General features: G+C 39.8%; 1 protein-coding gene across 5 annotated transcripts in view; it reads right to left on the bottom strand.

Annotated features, from left to right (window-relative positions):
• The window catches only part of rxraa (retinoid X receptor, alpha a), a 106,748-nt gene extending 95,952 nt beyond the window's left edge, over window positions 1-10,796 (bottom strand). For 2 of the 5 annotated variants that reach the window (XM_085165927.1, XM_085165928.1), the window contains exon 1: window positions 10,291-10,792. In XM_085165927.1, coding sequence (XP_085022053.1) covers window positions 10,291-10,318 — 28 coding nt within the window. In that variant the 5' untranslated portion in view covers window positions 10,319-10,792. Of the gene's footprint in view, window positions 1-9,765 lie in introns of all 5 variants that reach the window. The other 3 variants (XM_085165929.1, XM_085165925.1, XM_085165924.1) reach the window with 3 other exon arrangements.
• Between the last annotated feature and the right edge of the window lie 6,938 nt (window positions 10,797-17,734).

Genomic DNA, 17,734 nt, shown 5'->3' with positions numbered 1-17,734 from the left:
CTGGCCTACTGGTATTATATAGCTAATATATATATTGTTTAGTATTAAGTTTTGCTTGTTTCATATTCAGTTTTTTAGCTAAATGTGTTTGAGTCCATAAGAAAAGATTCATTCTTATATCTGGAGGAATAAATATATTTCAATAAATATTAATGTTAGCCCGCGACTTTGTTCCAGTTTTGAATTTTGGCCCACTGTGTATTTGAGTTTGACACCCCTGTTCTAGATTATGTGGGAGAATGAAAGAGGAAAAAAAAAAACCTTACTTCCCTTACTCAGGCAGAGATGTAAAGCCATGTATATAATCCATTTACATTATCCTGAATATTTTCCTTGGTTGCACAATGAGGGGGTTTTAAATAAGCATTTAACTCGGTATTCACTTGATGCGCTTTCTGCATTCATTCATTCTACTTTAGAGTAGCTAAGTAGCCTTGCTCAGTTAAAAAAAGAAATAAGTGCACCCAGCATTGTGGACTCACTGTGGTCAAGATGGGTTTATATTAGAGCAATTTACTATGCGTTTCATGGCTGTCTAGTTATATTCGGCCTTATTGTTTTGTATTAAATGGTTCTACGGTGTGGTTTTATTGCGAGGCCTGTCTGCAAAGCAAATTTCCCAAATGGGACAGAAAAATACTAAAATAGATTATAATAAATACACTGAATATTGAGGCTGAAGGGAGTGAACAGCCACCTAAGTGCTCCTGATGAAATGTCACTTGTAGAAAAATGTTATATTTGAAAGCATGCGATGCTTTTCAAAAGTGGAATAATTAGCACACTAAATCTGTCTTTATGTCTTTATGTGATATTAGCACTGCCCTTTGTGTCTGTGTTTTTTAATCCTTTCTAGATAGACAGCCCTTCCTCCCCCTCCGCTATTAACAGCCTTCCACCTTTGCACCATTGAGTACATTCCTAAAACCAGACGGCTGTAGCATGGTCTGTAACCACAGGTGACAAAACCCTCCAGACTATCCGCACATGTTCATGTCTACATGTGCACATGCACACAGGTGCGTGTTGTTAAGCCAGGAGGCCACAGTCTGGGCGGATGTATGAACATGCTAGACCTGTAGGCGTTCACAAACAGTTAATCGGTCTTTCACTACCGCAGGCGGACAAAAAGCCTACAGAGGGGCCCTGTTATCTCACATGTTATCATTCTGAGTTTGTATCTTTCATGCATGAAAATCTGTGGCAATAGTGCGAAAGCTCCGACTTGTTAGACATATTTAGGCTGCGAGTCTAAATCTGAGCTGACCTTTGTCAATCTTCTTCCGTATGCTAATATTCCTCCATATCTTCAAATTCATCAGTAACACAGACTGGAAGGTAGTTCCCGTAATAGATCTACTGTTTATCATAATTGCAGTCACAGCCTTTAATCTTCCAGGCAGATTTAAAGGGCCTCTGCAGACGTTGTGCCCAAATCCACTTCTTTTATTCTAAGGTGGGCATGAAAGTCGAACAAAACTTCCTAATGCCTGGTATTTTGAGAGCTCACAGTTATAGGATGAGGAACTACTCTAGCGGGACAGCAGCTTCAACTATCCTTAATTCAAGCAGGAAAGACTCCAAGGAAAAGAAAAACAAAAAGAACTAAAAGTAATAATAATAAACTACAGATTTCTGTGAGTAACTGGCATCACAAGACTGGCAATATAAAATCACTTTTATTTTTTAAGATTTATTCAATTCAATGGAATTCAATTTTTACATATTTATATATTATATTTCAAAATTTTTGTTTTTATATATTTATAGAAAACCAAACCACAACAACATTTGCATCAAGGCTCTTTATATTGTACAATAACACAAAGAAAATAGAGTGCTGTAATCTTCATATTTAGAGAAACTGAACAGGATGGCACTTAATGCAAATGTGGACATTTGGAGTGTGTGTCAACTGGGAGCAAATGTATAGGATATATTAATCAATACAGGGAAAAAAGAACAGACTTGCTCGTGGCTACTGTAAAACTGCCTCTATCAACAATATAATCATTTTCTGCAATTGAGGTGGTTGTGAACAGCAAGCACAGTCATTTAGCTGATATGAGGACTTTCATTGTTTCCAGTGACCACTGCTAATTTCCCAAACAAATGGCCAATAAAACCCATAACGTCATATTTGTCAAGTAAGCAGAAGCATTTGTTCTGATACAATAGCACAAATTATTAATGAGTAGGTCTCGTAATATGATTGTACAATGTGGCATCATAGTGCTTTGATTAGTGCTAATGATGCAAATCCAAAAAAATAATACAATGTTCCATCAATTCCCCCTAAAATTTAGGATAAATCCTAATAAAAGTTAGTTAGTTGCTTGAGCTCCTAAGGTGAAGAACTGTTAAAATAAAAAGGGCTTATGAGGAGTTAACGAGTTTTCTAGACAGGGAAGAAAATAAGCTTCAGAACTTTTCTTTTATTTTGGGAATATTACAGTACTTGATAATACCATTTTTTCTGATTAACACTGGGGTAACATTAAATCTATGAGGTCCCCTGAAAATGTGTAGATGGCAGAAACACAACATTAGAGAAGTGAGTCACTGGCTATTATAAGGTACCTGTGTTTGCACCCATGGGCCACTATGCCTTATTCTGTCTGGGTCTATTTTATATTGTGACTATTCGCATACAAGTTAATTTTCCAGGTTCAAAGGTTTTCCATGTGTTCAAAGCAAGCACATACAGATTCTGTCTCTCTAAGAAAAAGAAGAAATTACTAAATTTGAAGTTTGAGTGTGAGCTTGTCTCAGATTTGACACCGAGTCCAGCTTGGCTCATTTCTTTTCATAGGAGTACTACCTGGCTGGGAATAGAACAAAAACTGAGGGACAAAGTTTGTGATTCAAATTAGAATCTGGGGATCATTCTTTTATGTGTGAATATATACATATAAATTATATCCAAACATATACATTTGTGAATTGATATTTATTCAGTGGGAGTCCAACACATGAGCCGTGTGTGGAGTGAAGCTGATAACAGACAGAGGAAGTGAAATAACATTAAACAAGTTGACAAAAACTCATTATGTAATCTTAAGTGTAAAAAAAGTGTTACTCCCATTTTAAAGAGAGTGAGATAGAGAGAGAAGCCCGGCAAGGAAAGCGTCATCGTCTGAGCTTTTCAGTCGTGTCAACTCAGTTAACCTCAATCTGCAAGCATAAAAAGAAATGCCGCCATGAAATATTTCCAAACTGTTTGCAGCCTTTTGTTGTCGTCACCCTCCATGCTGTACTAGCTCACCTGCACCTACTGCTGATGTGCAGCTTTGTAGGCCCGAACTTTCTACTTTTGGAAATCAGGATCAGACCAATATCTATCGATATTCTATATTTAATTCAAATATAAGACTGATGCATCATAAATGCACATGCACACTATATATTTTTTAACAAGACAATGTAGAATAATATGTTTGGGGTTGTTTCAGTCAGTAGCACAAGGTTCAGAGGACAGTAGTGTGGAGTCAGCTGGTAGCTTCATGAAATGTTGTGTTACTCATATTTTTAAGTATTTTGTGAAATAAACTGCCTGAAAGTAATGGTTATATCGCCAGTTTAATTTTTAAGACTACAGCTTAAGATCCTAGATGCTCAAAGAGCACCAGTTGATACATACATCTATGTCTTCACTCTGTAAAAAAGTGTTTCAGCTATTCCTGTCATTGCTAGTGATGCTGACAAAACCAGCATTAAACAGAGAGTGTAGTAAACTTAAAAGTAAATAAACTTAAAAATTAAAAATAATTAAAAACAAACTTAAAACCATCACCTACGCATATAACATATGCAAATACAGCATTTGAACATTAGGCTTAAAATAAACAAGCCGAACAAGGCGATCCCAAGCACAAGAAAGTAGATAGCGGAGGAGGCCGATGTCAGTCAAGATACGCATTTGATGGTGCACAGGTGAGAATGGACATAACTCTCACTCTTTGCTCTCAAAACTGCTGCCTTGTCTTGCACCCAAACATCCGCCCACTGACACAGAGTCATACTTGCACAAACAGAACATAACCAGGGCGTTTCGCATGCTCTGGGATTTCCGTGGCCTTGCGCCCAGCAGTGCATGAAAGTCCACCCCCGTGGTATCTGGCAAGGTGACAGACACGGTAACAGGGTTGGTGATGGTGTTGGTGAGGAGAGAGGAGAAAGGAGAGCGTGGGACACGCTGGGACACCTTTCACTGCTCGTGACCTCCAAAAGAAACTGCGATGGAGCAGCATGAGACAATCTTAATCATCTTACTCCGTTTCTGCTGTGGCAGCCTGTGTGCACATGTACATATTATACATACGGACGCATGTGGGACATGTTTGAAAAAGACTGCGCAAATACATTTGGTTATTGATCAATTAACAAATGAATGGTAATACACCCATCCAAAGATCTGCAGGAAAAAAATGTATAAATGAAACTCAACAAATTAAGCAATTTGTAAAAAAAATAAATAAAAATTCGGTGGTTCTCATTGGGGCCAATTACTAGTGGCTTGAGGAATAGCAAGTGGGCACAAGGAAGAATAATGACACGGAGGAGCACAGCATATCTAGGATTCTCTCCTTTCGTCCTCACTCCCGAGCGAATACTCATCAAAGCATGTGTGCTCATAGCATAATTAATAAACACATCATAACCGCTAAACAGACAAGTTATTTTCATGCATTACTGCAATCGCAGAAGCAGAGTCGACAGTTGTTTTCATTACTGCAAATATGCCAACTTGAGGGATGCGCAGAAGAGGACAGGGTAGTTAGCTTCTGACAGCCCCCCGTTTTCTCGTAGCATCTTAATTTCATAACAGAAGCCTAACATCCAGCTCTTTTTGTTATTCCTTCTTTTAATTGTTACTGTCTCGGCCTGCATTGACTTTCTCGTCCTTTTCCTATTCTTTTTTGCGATGCACACAGAAAAGAGAGTTTTGGCTTGAGTAGGGCAAACCGACCTTGCTCTCAATTCGAATTATGAGTGTGATCTGGTCAAATCCCCACAGAGACTCCGTTTCCACTTCAAAAGAGTGGCTGTACGCACCCTGAATAATGCCAGCCCACAGAAAAGCCATTCAGACACTCTCAGGACCTGCAATAAACCCCGAGACCAGTCGAGCTCACAAAATCGCAATACAGAACACATAAGTGCTCACAGCAACGACCAAGTTTCTGAACAAAGTGTGGCTGTAAATAATGAAGTCAATTTAATCAACGACAATTAAGCAGTTAGTGGCTGCATGAATAATATATAAGAAATATTCTCCCATTCAAGCATCTAAAATACGTGCTTTTTTATATATATATATATATATATATATATATATATATATTTATTTATTTATTTTTTTTTTAATTAATTAATTAATTTATTTTTTTTAACCTTTCTGCTCTTTGATTGAGTAGAACATTTAAGCAGTGGGTCAAGGTCACCTTGGGCTCTGAGCATTTGTGGCACTCGTCTATTAGTATTTTATAACTAGACTCATCCTTAGTCGATCTAAGATCCTATCAAAAAGATAGGAATATAAAAAAAAATAAAGAAAAGGTTACTCAAAAAAGAAAGGTGAAGAAAATAAAGGAAAACTATGCGCTACTGTCTTTAAAATCTTTAAAGGCCGGATCAAATGCCAAAGGCAAATTCTTTAAATGATCAAGTATATGGGGAGCAAAGGTCAAGGTCTGTGGTGCAAAGTTCAGTGTGGCCACAATCAATAAAGACCTCCTGTGAGCAAGGAGCTTCTTACACAAATAATTAACAAGCCTTTGAATCATTCCATGATTTGTGTATTAGAAAGGCTCCAAGCACTTTCTGATTCGTACTATGTTTAGAACATAACCAAGTGTGGGCTGCAGAATAGAGATGGAGAGAAAAGTATGACAGACTAAATATGCACGGTTTTATCTGAAGCCAGTGTGGCTTCTTAGTCATGAAATATAATTACTGATCAGCACAGATGTTCCTTAAAAAAAAAAAAAAACACTTTCTGGTCTACATGTGTTTGGTGCGCTCATAATTGAACATAAATCTATTTTTTTCTCTCATATAGTTAGGTTTGGATGATGGCATGGGTGCTGGGTGGGAAAGTGAAGGGCGGGCACGTAGAAGGTGAGCACATTTTCTTTGATTTGCTTGAGTAAGAGGCCTTGTGGGTGAGACTGGGAGAGGAGAAAAAGAGAAAGGAGCTGGAGAGAGAGAGAGATGTCACTTTAAGCCATTAAGTCTTGCAATAAAACCCCTCCAATAAAAATGACAGCTGCAGCCCCTTTTTCCTCAAAAGGGGAGCAAAAGCATCACATCAGGAACAAAAAACTGGACGGCCGTAAAAGACAAACTTGGCCAAATGCTTTTGGCAATGTAATTCCATCAGCCCACTCCCACCACCACTACCACACACACTCACACACACCCTTCCAGACGCACAGCTTCTTGCAGTATTCGCTTTGTTCCTGAGTTACTGCCAGAAAAGGAATGTAGCCTTCAGAACCCCCACCCCGCCTCCTCATCAACCACTACCACCGCATATCTCACTTTTTCATCAAACACCATGAACTTCATTGATTGTGCACATCTGTGACTTTGTATGATGGGGGCACCTTATGTTCCCTCAAACAGAAAGCACCAAAGAGTTTAGCTCCATTGAACTCGGGAAAAACAACAAACACCTCTTCAGCAGGCCTAAAGTGAGCAATCAGACGCTTTGCAATAGTGTTAAGCTTAGTTTGTGCTTGCCACCATGTAATGTGATTACAGCTCACTTTGGTGGCACTTTGGCTGGCCAGATATCTCCCAATTTTTGAACCCTTGTGCGCAGAAAAGGTGGCGCAAAGGCAACGGTGCATGAGTAGTGGAGGGAGACTGCTGCAACAGCTGGAAAAGATGAGACTTTTTAGTAGAAAACTGTTGAGAACCTAAAGATGTGTGTGTGTCTGAATGATGTACTTCATATTGTTACTCTCTCTATTGTGATTCCAACGGTGCAGTTGTGTATTATTGTTAGCAGTGACACCTATTATTTAGGAAAAGAATGCAGCTAGTCAAGTCAATCCCAAATGTAAACGTGTGCACTGTGATCAAAGCATCACGCACCCATGGCTTTAAATAAAGGATATCAAATTTAGTCCCATTAATGACTACAAAGGGAAATTAGAATTTTACATCAACATAGTTTAGGAATATGCTTGTGTTTATTGGGAATGTATGACCAGGTAGCCTTGTTTGAAATACAGGTCTGACTGAACTTTTTTTCAGTTCTACACCATCGCTACCATACAGACAGTAATTTGACTACCATGTCTTGCACCTTACATACAACGTCTATCACCAAACTTTTTTTTTTTTTTTAAATTCTGCATCTGCTTGAAGCACAACTCACTATACAGACAACATCTAAAATGAAGCGGGCCAAAAATTACTTAAAAAATTGATCTGAGTGATCTGAAAGGCAGACTAAAATTAGCAAAAAGGAACTTTATCGCTGTCTTATTCACAAAGAGTCACCACACTTTGTGAACAGCTGTTTGGAAACAGATGAAATCATATACATATTTGCTGTTTTTAAATCACGTCTTAAAACATATCTATTTACCTTGGCTTTCAGCACAGCAGGACTTGTTGATGTCTCTTATTACGTTTCTTATTATATTATTTTTAATTTTAAGATATTCTACATGTAATTTTAACTGTTTTCTCTTTGTTTTATATTTGTAGCACTTTGAACAACACGGTTGGATGTAAAGTGCGTTATAAATAAAGATGCTATGCTATATATTTGATGTATCAAATACACAATTAATTATAAATATGGCTCTACATTTCTTACAGTAGTCTGTGACTTACTGTAATCAGGACAATTTTATTTAATTGTCCAAATGTGCCTCTGAATGCACTACACTGTGAATAACATACTCTACAGCACCTTCTCATTTTCGACCACTGATATTAACAAAAGTCAATATGACCAATAATAGCCGGGCACGCACAACATTTAGCTGGTGAGATTTCATTAAGAAAAACTTCCTAGATGTTGACATATTAGCCATGAAATAATCAACCAAACAGACACTCAATACTTATGGAGCAAATGACTTGGAGAGGAAAAAAGACTTGAATTCGGCATGGTTAAAAACCTCTCCTTCCCTTTCACAGGAAAAATGTTTATTTCACTGACAGACTCTAAGCCCAGTAATTCTCGGACAAAAGGACACATTCTCCTTTTAATGTCATCCGTTCAGTCGCCACAGTTTATTGCCAGATATGAATGGAGGATGGTAGACAGTGGGATTAGGCAGCGCATGAGCATCCAGTACTGGGCATACGGTGCCAAAGAGAGGTGTCGTCATCGCAGCCAACAAGCGATCTATAATTGTAAAATGTACCATGTGTCATCTGAAACAGTATCACAATTTCTAATGCGGTATGACAGATAATTACCCGGGTAAGCGGTTAATCAATAAATTCAAGGACTTTGCAGATAACGGCGTCCTTGAATTAACAATCAGCGCTCAAGTGGACCTTTGATAGAGCAAGTGCAAAAATAAACGGCAATTTAAGGACACACAGATTAAGACTATAGGCGATGAAGAAGTTGCTGATACAGCACGTAGAGCAGCTTGAAGGGAAAAATGTGGGCCAACTCTGACGGGAAAGTGTCGAGCCTTACACCAGCCAGATACCACAAACTTTTAGATACCACTTTGTTTTCCATATACGCTCCACGGACCACTCTGGTGCTCAATTAGGTAAAGTGAAACTTGAATCACTTTCAGCATGGACACACAATACACTTGCACCTGTAATAACAGCCTGTCAGTGTGTGTCACACTGGCGGTTTAGCGTATTTCTGAGAAGCCACATAAAGGGCGCTGTGGCAACAGTGTCAGCAAGCGAGGCCTGTAACTGAAGAAAGCCGCCCAGTGCCTCAGAAGTCCCTGTGAATCTCCTTGGTGCATACAGGCAGCTGATGATATGTGTCAAGGTGTAACACGATGCCCCCATGAAAGTGCAGCAGACACAATAAAAAGGGCTTGCCTACAGCTCTGTGCCCGTCTGGAACAGAGGACAAGGGTCTGTTTCACTCACTTTGACAAACTTACAGTAGCAGTCATAATTAATGATTTATGTTGTTCCGTGTCTTTAAGCTGGAAAAATGTAAATGACCCAAATATTTAAACATTAGATCTAAACAAAAACACAGGCACTTATTAAAAATATGTTGCATCAGCTACTAGAAATTATTACTCCTGTGTAAATACCCTGTTCTCCTTTACTTTCTGGAAAATTAATGTGACTAATGTGACATTTGTCACATACAGGACCCTTCACAAACTGAGATCTTAAGTGGAAAATTCACCTCCTTTAACAAAACTATACTCAGAGGTTCCCACACCTGTGTCACCTGTGTGTGCCTGGCCTCAGGTCCTCAGTAGTTCTTTTACCTGAGCAGTGTGCTAAGAGATGTCAGGCAATTTTAGGAGAGTTTTAAGCTCAGGAGCCAAGTTTTATACTGCCTGTTTAAACCCCAAGTACAAACGGAAGTCAATTTAGCCGCGAGGTAAACCAAGTCACGTTTTTTTGTTTTCCTTTATGTTTTATTAAGGGCTGCCACTTTAACACAACGACTTCCACAACGCAAAAGCGAGGCATATGCTGCTTTAAGGATGGTAACATAAGTTTAAAAAACATAAACAAATAAATACATTGCCCGTCCTTTAAAAGGTACATGTGTCTGTTACGCGTATAATTTATCAATACCTGCTTGCGGGCGTAGTTTAAAGCTTCACCTCGGTGTGCATTTTTCTCCTCATGAAACTTACAAAAGTGTCGACGGCCAAAGTCAAAGCGTAAAGTTTTCTTGCTTCTTTTTTTCTTTCTAGAGTTGATTTCACAGCAGCGCACGCGAGGAATGCGCGCTCTACAGCGAGCGTTGTCATCTGTATCACTGCCAAATGTCATCAGCTCAAACGGCTGAATTATAAGCGCAACACCGCGAGGATAAGTCTGCTTTGACTCAAAGATAAACTACAAGTCCGCGTCGGAGGTAAAATTCTGTACAGCCACGGCCGCTCCGCGGCGTCAACAGCCCCAAACGTGTTGATGCATTTTGGCAACTCGCTCCACGCGCTGTCAAAAGACAGAAAAGGGGGCAAAAATATCAGAAAAAGACAAAGAGACGCAGAGCGAAGACACGTTGCACACTAATATACGGACTCAAGTGCGATCACAAAACTACCGCGTTCATATTAAAACGAGGCAATGTCATTAAACAAACAAACTTACCCAATGACAAGAATGGTTTGGTTTCCATGTCTAACTCGTAGGTTAGCTCATGCCAGCTGAAACCACCGCGTTTGGGAGTTTTCTGTTTTTTTCTACAGGCGGCTGCTCGAATAGACCAGACCAGGGCGCTGCTGCTGCTGCTGTTGACTTCTCGAAGAAGACAGAATTTGCTCAAAGCGGTAAAAGTGACAGATCGATGTGTGATGGTCTCCGAAGATAACCTAATGTCTCTACCTCTGTTTGCTCACTCTGCTGCTGCGCTCACACTCCTTTCCTCTCCCTCTCACGCTCGGTGTACAACTCCAACTACTGGATCTGCACTGCAAAAGGGACCTGCGCAGGGGGTACTCCCACAAACGTAGACCGGGCTGCAGCGACACGGAGAGAAACTGGAGGCTCGCTGCGTGAACTTTGAAAAGAGCAGCGCGTAAAGAAGGGTGGACGAGACCGCACGGCGCAGTCCATCCCGAATATGAAAGTTTTCGAAATCAAGTGGAATCAGTTCAGCAGCTGAGTAGCAGCTACTTACTTTTTCCACCGCTTATCTCTTGTTATTTTAACCTGGTCACACGTGTTGAACCTCGGCTATTGGCTCAGCAGACACATTTTTCAACCGCATTTACTCACTGCCGAGGGCAACACGAAATGAAAACACGAAAAGCACATTGAGCTACACAACCGGAACTGGGATTTTGGTGGAATTGTAACCAATCTAAGTTCCATCTCATATGTGCTTTTATAGATTTAAGTCACTTTTTTGGAACTCTGGTAGGAGGACATTTGACATTCTTCTTTCAATGTTCTGCGCATTCAAATGGTGAATGAAAAAGTCACCAAAGCCATACATTTCTTCTCCTGCCACCAGATACTCAACAAATCAAATTTTAACCATTGAAAAAAAGGAAACTGAGTATTACTACACACTCCAACTCTTAACAATGAGTTATTATATTTATACATCGTGAAGGCCAATAAGAAAAAAAGGGCAAGGAAAGACTTCTCACTACTTCCCTCAACTCCTTCCACTGTACATCTGGTTATATGTATTAAATTCCTACTCTAGCTTTCCAACAAGGAAAAATTAGAAAGGACAAAATATGGATTTATCACAGATACAAAAAAAGTTTAGGTTAGATTCACAGAATCCCCTCTAGGCTGTAGCTTTACAGCAAGCAGTAGCACACTCATTTGCATAACCCTCCCTGCATTAGCTCAATGTGCAGTCTAGATCATTCCTCTGTTATTGTTCTCTGTGCCATATCTGTGCAGTGCCAGTGGATTCATGTCACATCTACCTTGTGTGCTCCTCCTCCCCCTCAACATTCACACATGAACCAGGAACATGTTTCAGGAGGGTGAAAAATGTCCTTTCTTTGGCACAGATTGAACGGGGGGAATAGCTCAGATGCAAGCTTTGCATTTTCCCTTATGCGGTGCATATTGGAGCGGTGGAATGTAGGCATACGCCTCCTGCAGCCATCCTCTAGGCCTCTGTGATGAGCCCGCTCCTGTTACAAACTTGAAGGTGTTCGCCACGTTTGTACTGAGGCAAGATACATAATTAATGCAATGCATGGCACATCAAAGATCAAAGACAGTTGTGCAAAAAAAAAGGGGAGAGGGAAATTAAGTCTGACTGGGCACTGATTCGAGGTGTGTTTGTGCACGTGTGTGAAAGAGAACGTCTATGTTTCTGTGTAGGTGTACAGTGGCATGGGTGGGGTGTCTGTGTGTGGGGGTGGTGGGGGACTACCCAGAAGATTGTCCGTTGTGTTTGTGTGAATTTTTCTATCATCTTTCTTCCACATTATGCAAACACAGCTCCATCTGATTATTGATAACTGCTGAGGATGGTGAGTTGACGCGCTGGGTGAATGCACACCAGAAGGGGCTGGAGAGAGCAATTGGGCATCCTGTTTGTACTTAGCTGAGTAGACAGTTTTGCCTTGGGCTTTCACTGTGTAATATAAGACAGACATAACACAATCCTTTTAAACACCTCGATCAGGCTGGGTTCTCTCATCTTCCCGCTAGAGCAGGCTATTTAATCCTCAGCTTGGGCTGTGATTAATAGCACTTTGACCCTTAACCTTCATCCATATAAATTTTCTAGAGGCTGTTGTGGCTCTTCCAAAGTTGTCACACCTCTCCTCCTAGAGGCCTGGAGTATACACTTTCTCTAAATATCTTTTGGTTTAGTTCTTGCTTCTTGCCTTCTGCTTTTGTTTCTCCGCTTTATGCAATGTGTGTTTGGACCTCAGGGGATGAGAGACCACCACTGATATGATACACTCTACTGTGGTTGCTTTGACAGCCCCCCCCCCCCCCCCCCCCTCTTTCCCACTCCCTTGAAATGAGTGATAAATGAGACAAGGTCCCCTTTATAGTATGACCATTCACAACAAACTCATCCATAAAAGTTATTATGGCATCCTTTAGTGGCAGTGACAATGGATACCAAAAACTGAAGATTGTACAGATATATACAGATTTTTTTTAAATCTCAAAAATGATTAATGCTGAGAAACACGAAACCAAGGTTGTTAACAAAATAAAAGAAAGCAAGCTGCCACACAAAAAGTAGAATTTGTTCTTATCTGGAGGACGTGTGACTTCTCTTTTTTAAAAATGTGACTTCAATTAAGTGGGGGGGGGGGGGGGGGGGACACAAAAGCATTTTAGATCATTAGCCTGTTTGCTGAGGTGTTCAGCATTGTCCGCCCCAAGGGAAGGTCTTGATCGTCACAGCCCCGGGTTCACATTCCTTAACCCTCGGGGTCAGGGCTTTGTCTGAGGATAGCACTGAGGCAACTTCCCCTGCGGAAATCAACAAGAGCAGCTGACACACTGAAGGCTGGAGACACTCACAGAGACAGGAAGAAGTACCACTACACACAAAGAAGCAAGTACATGGTCAATCTTGCCTATTTTCTCTTAAAAAAAATTAGACAAATTTTAAGGAAATGTGTAAAAGGATAACAGTGTGTATGTTTGAAGGCATTACATTCAGTGCACATATCCATCCTTTTACCATAATTTCTGTACAGTTCAAACAAAAAAGGAGTCATGCTTGTGATGTGTTGTGTACACAAGACATATCATTACATTTACCTTCATTTGTAGCAGGACTACAGTTGGACATTGTGTGTGTGTGTGTGTGTGTGTGTGTGTGTGTGTGTGTGTGTGTGTGTGTATGTATGATAGCAGCGATGTTGATTCAGCAATTTCATAATGCACCTTTCCTTTCAAATCACAAATGACAACATAAACCTATTTTGAAACAATCGTTGGGTTGCAGTCGTACGTCTGCAGTGCTCATTTCATCCCATATATACATTGCCAGTTTTCAACACTCTATTTTCATTTCATTGGGGTAGATAAAAGCTTTGTGGATATCGGCCCATCAAATCAAACTGATAGATGGAATGAATCTAGGCATATGTCCAAGAAATGGTAGAAAAAAAACCCAGTATTTTCTTAAATTATTACAGCACATTCTGCTAAGGGCTGTTATCAATACTAAACATTACATCAGCTCTATCACTGTTTTACCATGCTGGGTTTTGAATGCTGCCACAGGCAGATGAAACTCCCTCAATGGAACAGTCTGAAGCTCAGACATGCATCATTCTTTAATATCATATTAAAGTGAAATTGGCTACATTTAAACAGACATGATGATAAATCTCATATGCAGTTGGCCGAAACAGGTTTTATCTTGGAGGGGAGAATCACCTTCCCTGAAGAGCATCATCTTCTCACCTGCGATTGAATCCAGCATTATTGCATGATGATGGAGCTACTGTGCTCCTGGAGCCGACAGATTGAGAGGTTAAATTATGGCTGTGCAAAGGGTTGAAGGTGTAGTCAAACATTTCTTTTTTTTTTAACCATCCCCTTCTTCCTCTGTAATGGTGTGGATGAGGATGATCGAAGTAAGAAAATAGATGTGTTAGATTTTATTTTCAGTGATGAGGTTTAATTATTTTCCAATAAATATAAAAAATATGAATTAATTTTGATAGAATAAGCCATATTTTCGTCCCTTCTCCCCTTAGTCATAGATGCATGAACTGTCACCTGCAGGATGTCCCATTTCTACCAGTAATCCATCCAAAACAGAGAACCCGTCTGTTTTTTGTGCACAGAAACTAAGAAGTGAGGGTAAAAAAGTATCTGCACAGACTCATAAAGCAGATCTGACAGCCATCTAGATCAGCAGTTATTTCAACTATATTATCCATCACATCTTTTTTTTGTTTGCAGCATTAATATGTTCACTGAATTTTTTTTTTTCAATGCAATGCTGCCATTTTGTTTTGCAAAGCTTGGCTGCTTCGTTTCGCATTGTTGCCAGTCCTGCTTCCTAATCCTGCCTTGATTTGCAGCATTGTAACTAGAAATCAGAGCATGTCCTGCAACAAAGCATAGGTCCCACACAGTTTGAATAATTTGGAGGTGGCATTCGATTAGCTGGATAACAGTCTTTTTAATACTTGTATCTAAAATCTTTGTGACAAATAACTTTTTTAACATGCTGCAGCTGCCGTGTGGGATAACTGAATACACAGATTTGGACACATTACAATCTAAAAATAACAATTAAGTGGAATGAATAAATATTTAGCTCTAAAGCTAGGATTTACATTTTCAAGTTATTTAATATGGCTATAACCCTCTTTGAAACTCTTATGTGTTCTAAGTGACTTCCTTTCTAGTCAGCCTAGTACAGCTGACTGAGAGTGTGACTCTGTTGGACTTCAGCTGGGTAAACACTCCCTACTAAGGCCAGAGATCTTGTGTACACACAGGGCACAGCACACATTCAGCAAGGGGGGGCCTCACAGCGCTGTGAGGATGGATGGTATAACAAGGCCAGAACAGTCAAAATATGACGAGAGACCACCCCATCTGCTGAAACCATTAAGCCCCGATGAACAGATACAGGCTTTGGTTGGGGTCTAGATGTGTCTGCTCCACACCTATTGCGTGCTTATACATGCCTGTTTACAAAGATGCAAAATGCACACATTACACGTTGAGAGATTCTCAGACTCCCAGTCAAGGAAATTGACTCAATGGTGCTTGAAAGAGAGTCATTTCACTGAAAGCAACATTAGAATGAAGTGGAGTAATAGGACCCCTCTTCTCTGGCTTCCTGCCCACTCACCTTCCAACCAGTTCCGTCAGTTGCAGCTAATAATAAACCCCTGTGAGTCAACTGTGGTGGATGTGACACCGATAATAGATTTTTATTTGCTAAAATCAAAGTCATTTTTCATGGGTTTGAAAGGTGAAAGGAAACCTGTGGAGATAAGCCTCAGTGTTATCTGTCTATCTATCTATCTATCTATCTATCTATCTATCTATCTATCTATCTATCTATCTATCTATCTATCTATCTATCTATGCAAAACTGGTACAACAAGATTAAAGAGCAACAAAAAAGGGTGTAATGTATAGGTAAAAAGATGCTGTTATGGGAGAGGACTCCTGTGTCTCCTCATTGGTCTCCTTTGGCACTGATGCAACAGTAACTCTCGTTGCAAAATAATGAAATGGGAGGGACAGCTCAGTCTCAGAAATGCCCCAACCAAGTGCGCCAAGGCAAACATACCAAGAGACATGCAAGCAGCTTCTTCTCAGTAAGTCGCTGTCTATTCTCCTTTCTTTTTTCCTTTTGAAGTACACAGAAAAGGATCATTATCTCTCTTCAGTATAATTCTAAGATAAAATGATATGACACAATGATAATAATAAAATACATATACTGCAAGTAAACAATATTGTCCAAAATATCAGTATGCTTTACACACCCACAAACAAAGCAGCAAGATCTCAGGAGCTTTTTAGATAACACCCTTAAGACCAGTGTTGGGAAGGTTACTTTTAAAATGTATTCCATTACAGATTACAGAATACATGCCCCAAAATGTATTCTGTAACGTATTCTGTTACGTTACCCAATGAGAGTAACGTATTCTGAATACTTTGGATTACTTAATATATTATCATGCTGTTTACAATTACATGAATGTGATTTATTGCTATTACCTAAGGTCCGCGGCTCCGAACCGTAGTAAAGGGACCTCTGGCTAACATGTCGGGTTCGTGTCGGGCTCGTAGCCGGGTCCTAGCTTTACTTTGTTGTCTGGGTCAACTTTGCTAGCGAGAGACAGAGAGAGGCGTTGAAAGGCTGCTCCAACAAAACTTATTGTTTCAGAGGAAAACACGAAAAAAGTGTACAGTCGAGTCTTAATAGCTTACTTACAACTGGGCTCGTCAGGCACTCTTTTTGGCTGCAGTGGTTATTATTATATTTACATGCTTCCAGCTCCCGTTTCTGCCCGGTGACAACTCCACTCTCCTTTTTCTACCTTCCTCGCGCTCACAGACACATAATGGGTATGGCAGTCCATTCTCCCTGCAGCACGGACTACACTGCCCATGAGGCCACATTCTTTAGAACGATGCCTGTAATGCTCTGCTATTGCCTTCATATTAAATCATTTTAAAAAATATTTCCTCACGTCATTGAGACACAGGCGTTTGAGCCTCTTAATGCGTGTTTTGTTTGGGTTTCCACCGGCGTGAAATTACCAAAGATAGAGAGGACGTAGCCTAATATATGAAACAGGAAAAGGCCGCTGTGTAATCCCTTTATTTCACCAAAGTAACTGTATTCTGAATCCCACCTTTTTAAATGGTAACTGTAATGGAATACAGTTACTCATATTTTGCGGTACATGTACTCCGTTACTCCCCAACACTGCTTAAGACTAAGACATACGACTTGTTTCTTGGAAATTATTACGCTTAAACATCCATCCATCCATTCGCTCCCGCTTCACGTTTAAACATATTTCTCAAAATTAAAATGACATTTATTTCTAAACTTATAAACTAAGTTACATAAAGTCAACTGTTTTTACATGCAGCAAGAAAAGAAAAACAAATAGTACCTATTTACAGAGAGTAACTGTATTGTAGAGATTTTGTTGTAGAAACAAACTTCCACATTCCATAGACAAACATCAAGAAGCATGCAAGAGACACACAAAACATGCAATATTTCATTTACACAATTAGCAGTTCCCTCAGTGCAATTTTTAACATAAAATTATACAGATTTATTTCAATGGTATGTTGAGGGGCAGCCACTTTCTTTCCTATAATGTCCAGTCATGGGTAAAATGTAAGTTATTACTCGATACATCGCAGGGTAATTTGCTGGAAAATTCTTCTTCTTCATGCATACACTTGCATATATATGAACACTACATTGGCATTTTGTCTGCATGTGTCACTACAGTAATCTAACAAAAAATTTAATTGGTAGGTATAAGCTGGAGGCCATGACTGTGACTAACTGGTTAATTTTACACAGTTCTTGCTTGTGCAAAAGACTTTTTTTTCTTCCCTGAAGGAATTCTGGCATTCTTCA

This window comes from Neolamprologus multifasciatus, chromosome 7, assembly GCF_963576455.1.
Source record: "Neolamprologus multifasciatus chromosome 7, fNeoMul1.2, whole genome shotgun sequence".
Classification (NCBI taxonomy): Eukaryota; Metazoa; Chordata; class Actinopteri; order Cichliformes; family Cichlidae; genus Neolamprologus; species Neolamprologus multifasciatus.
The sequence above is the reverse complement of the archived record's forward strand: the minus strand, read 5'-3'. Positions and strand labels throughout refer to the sequence as shown.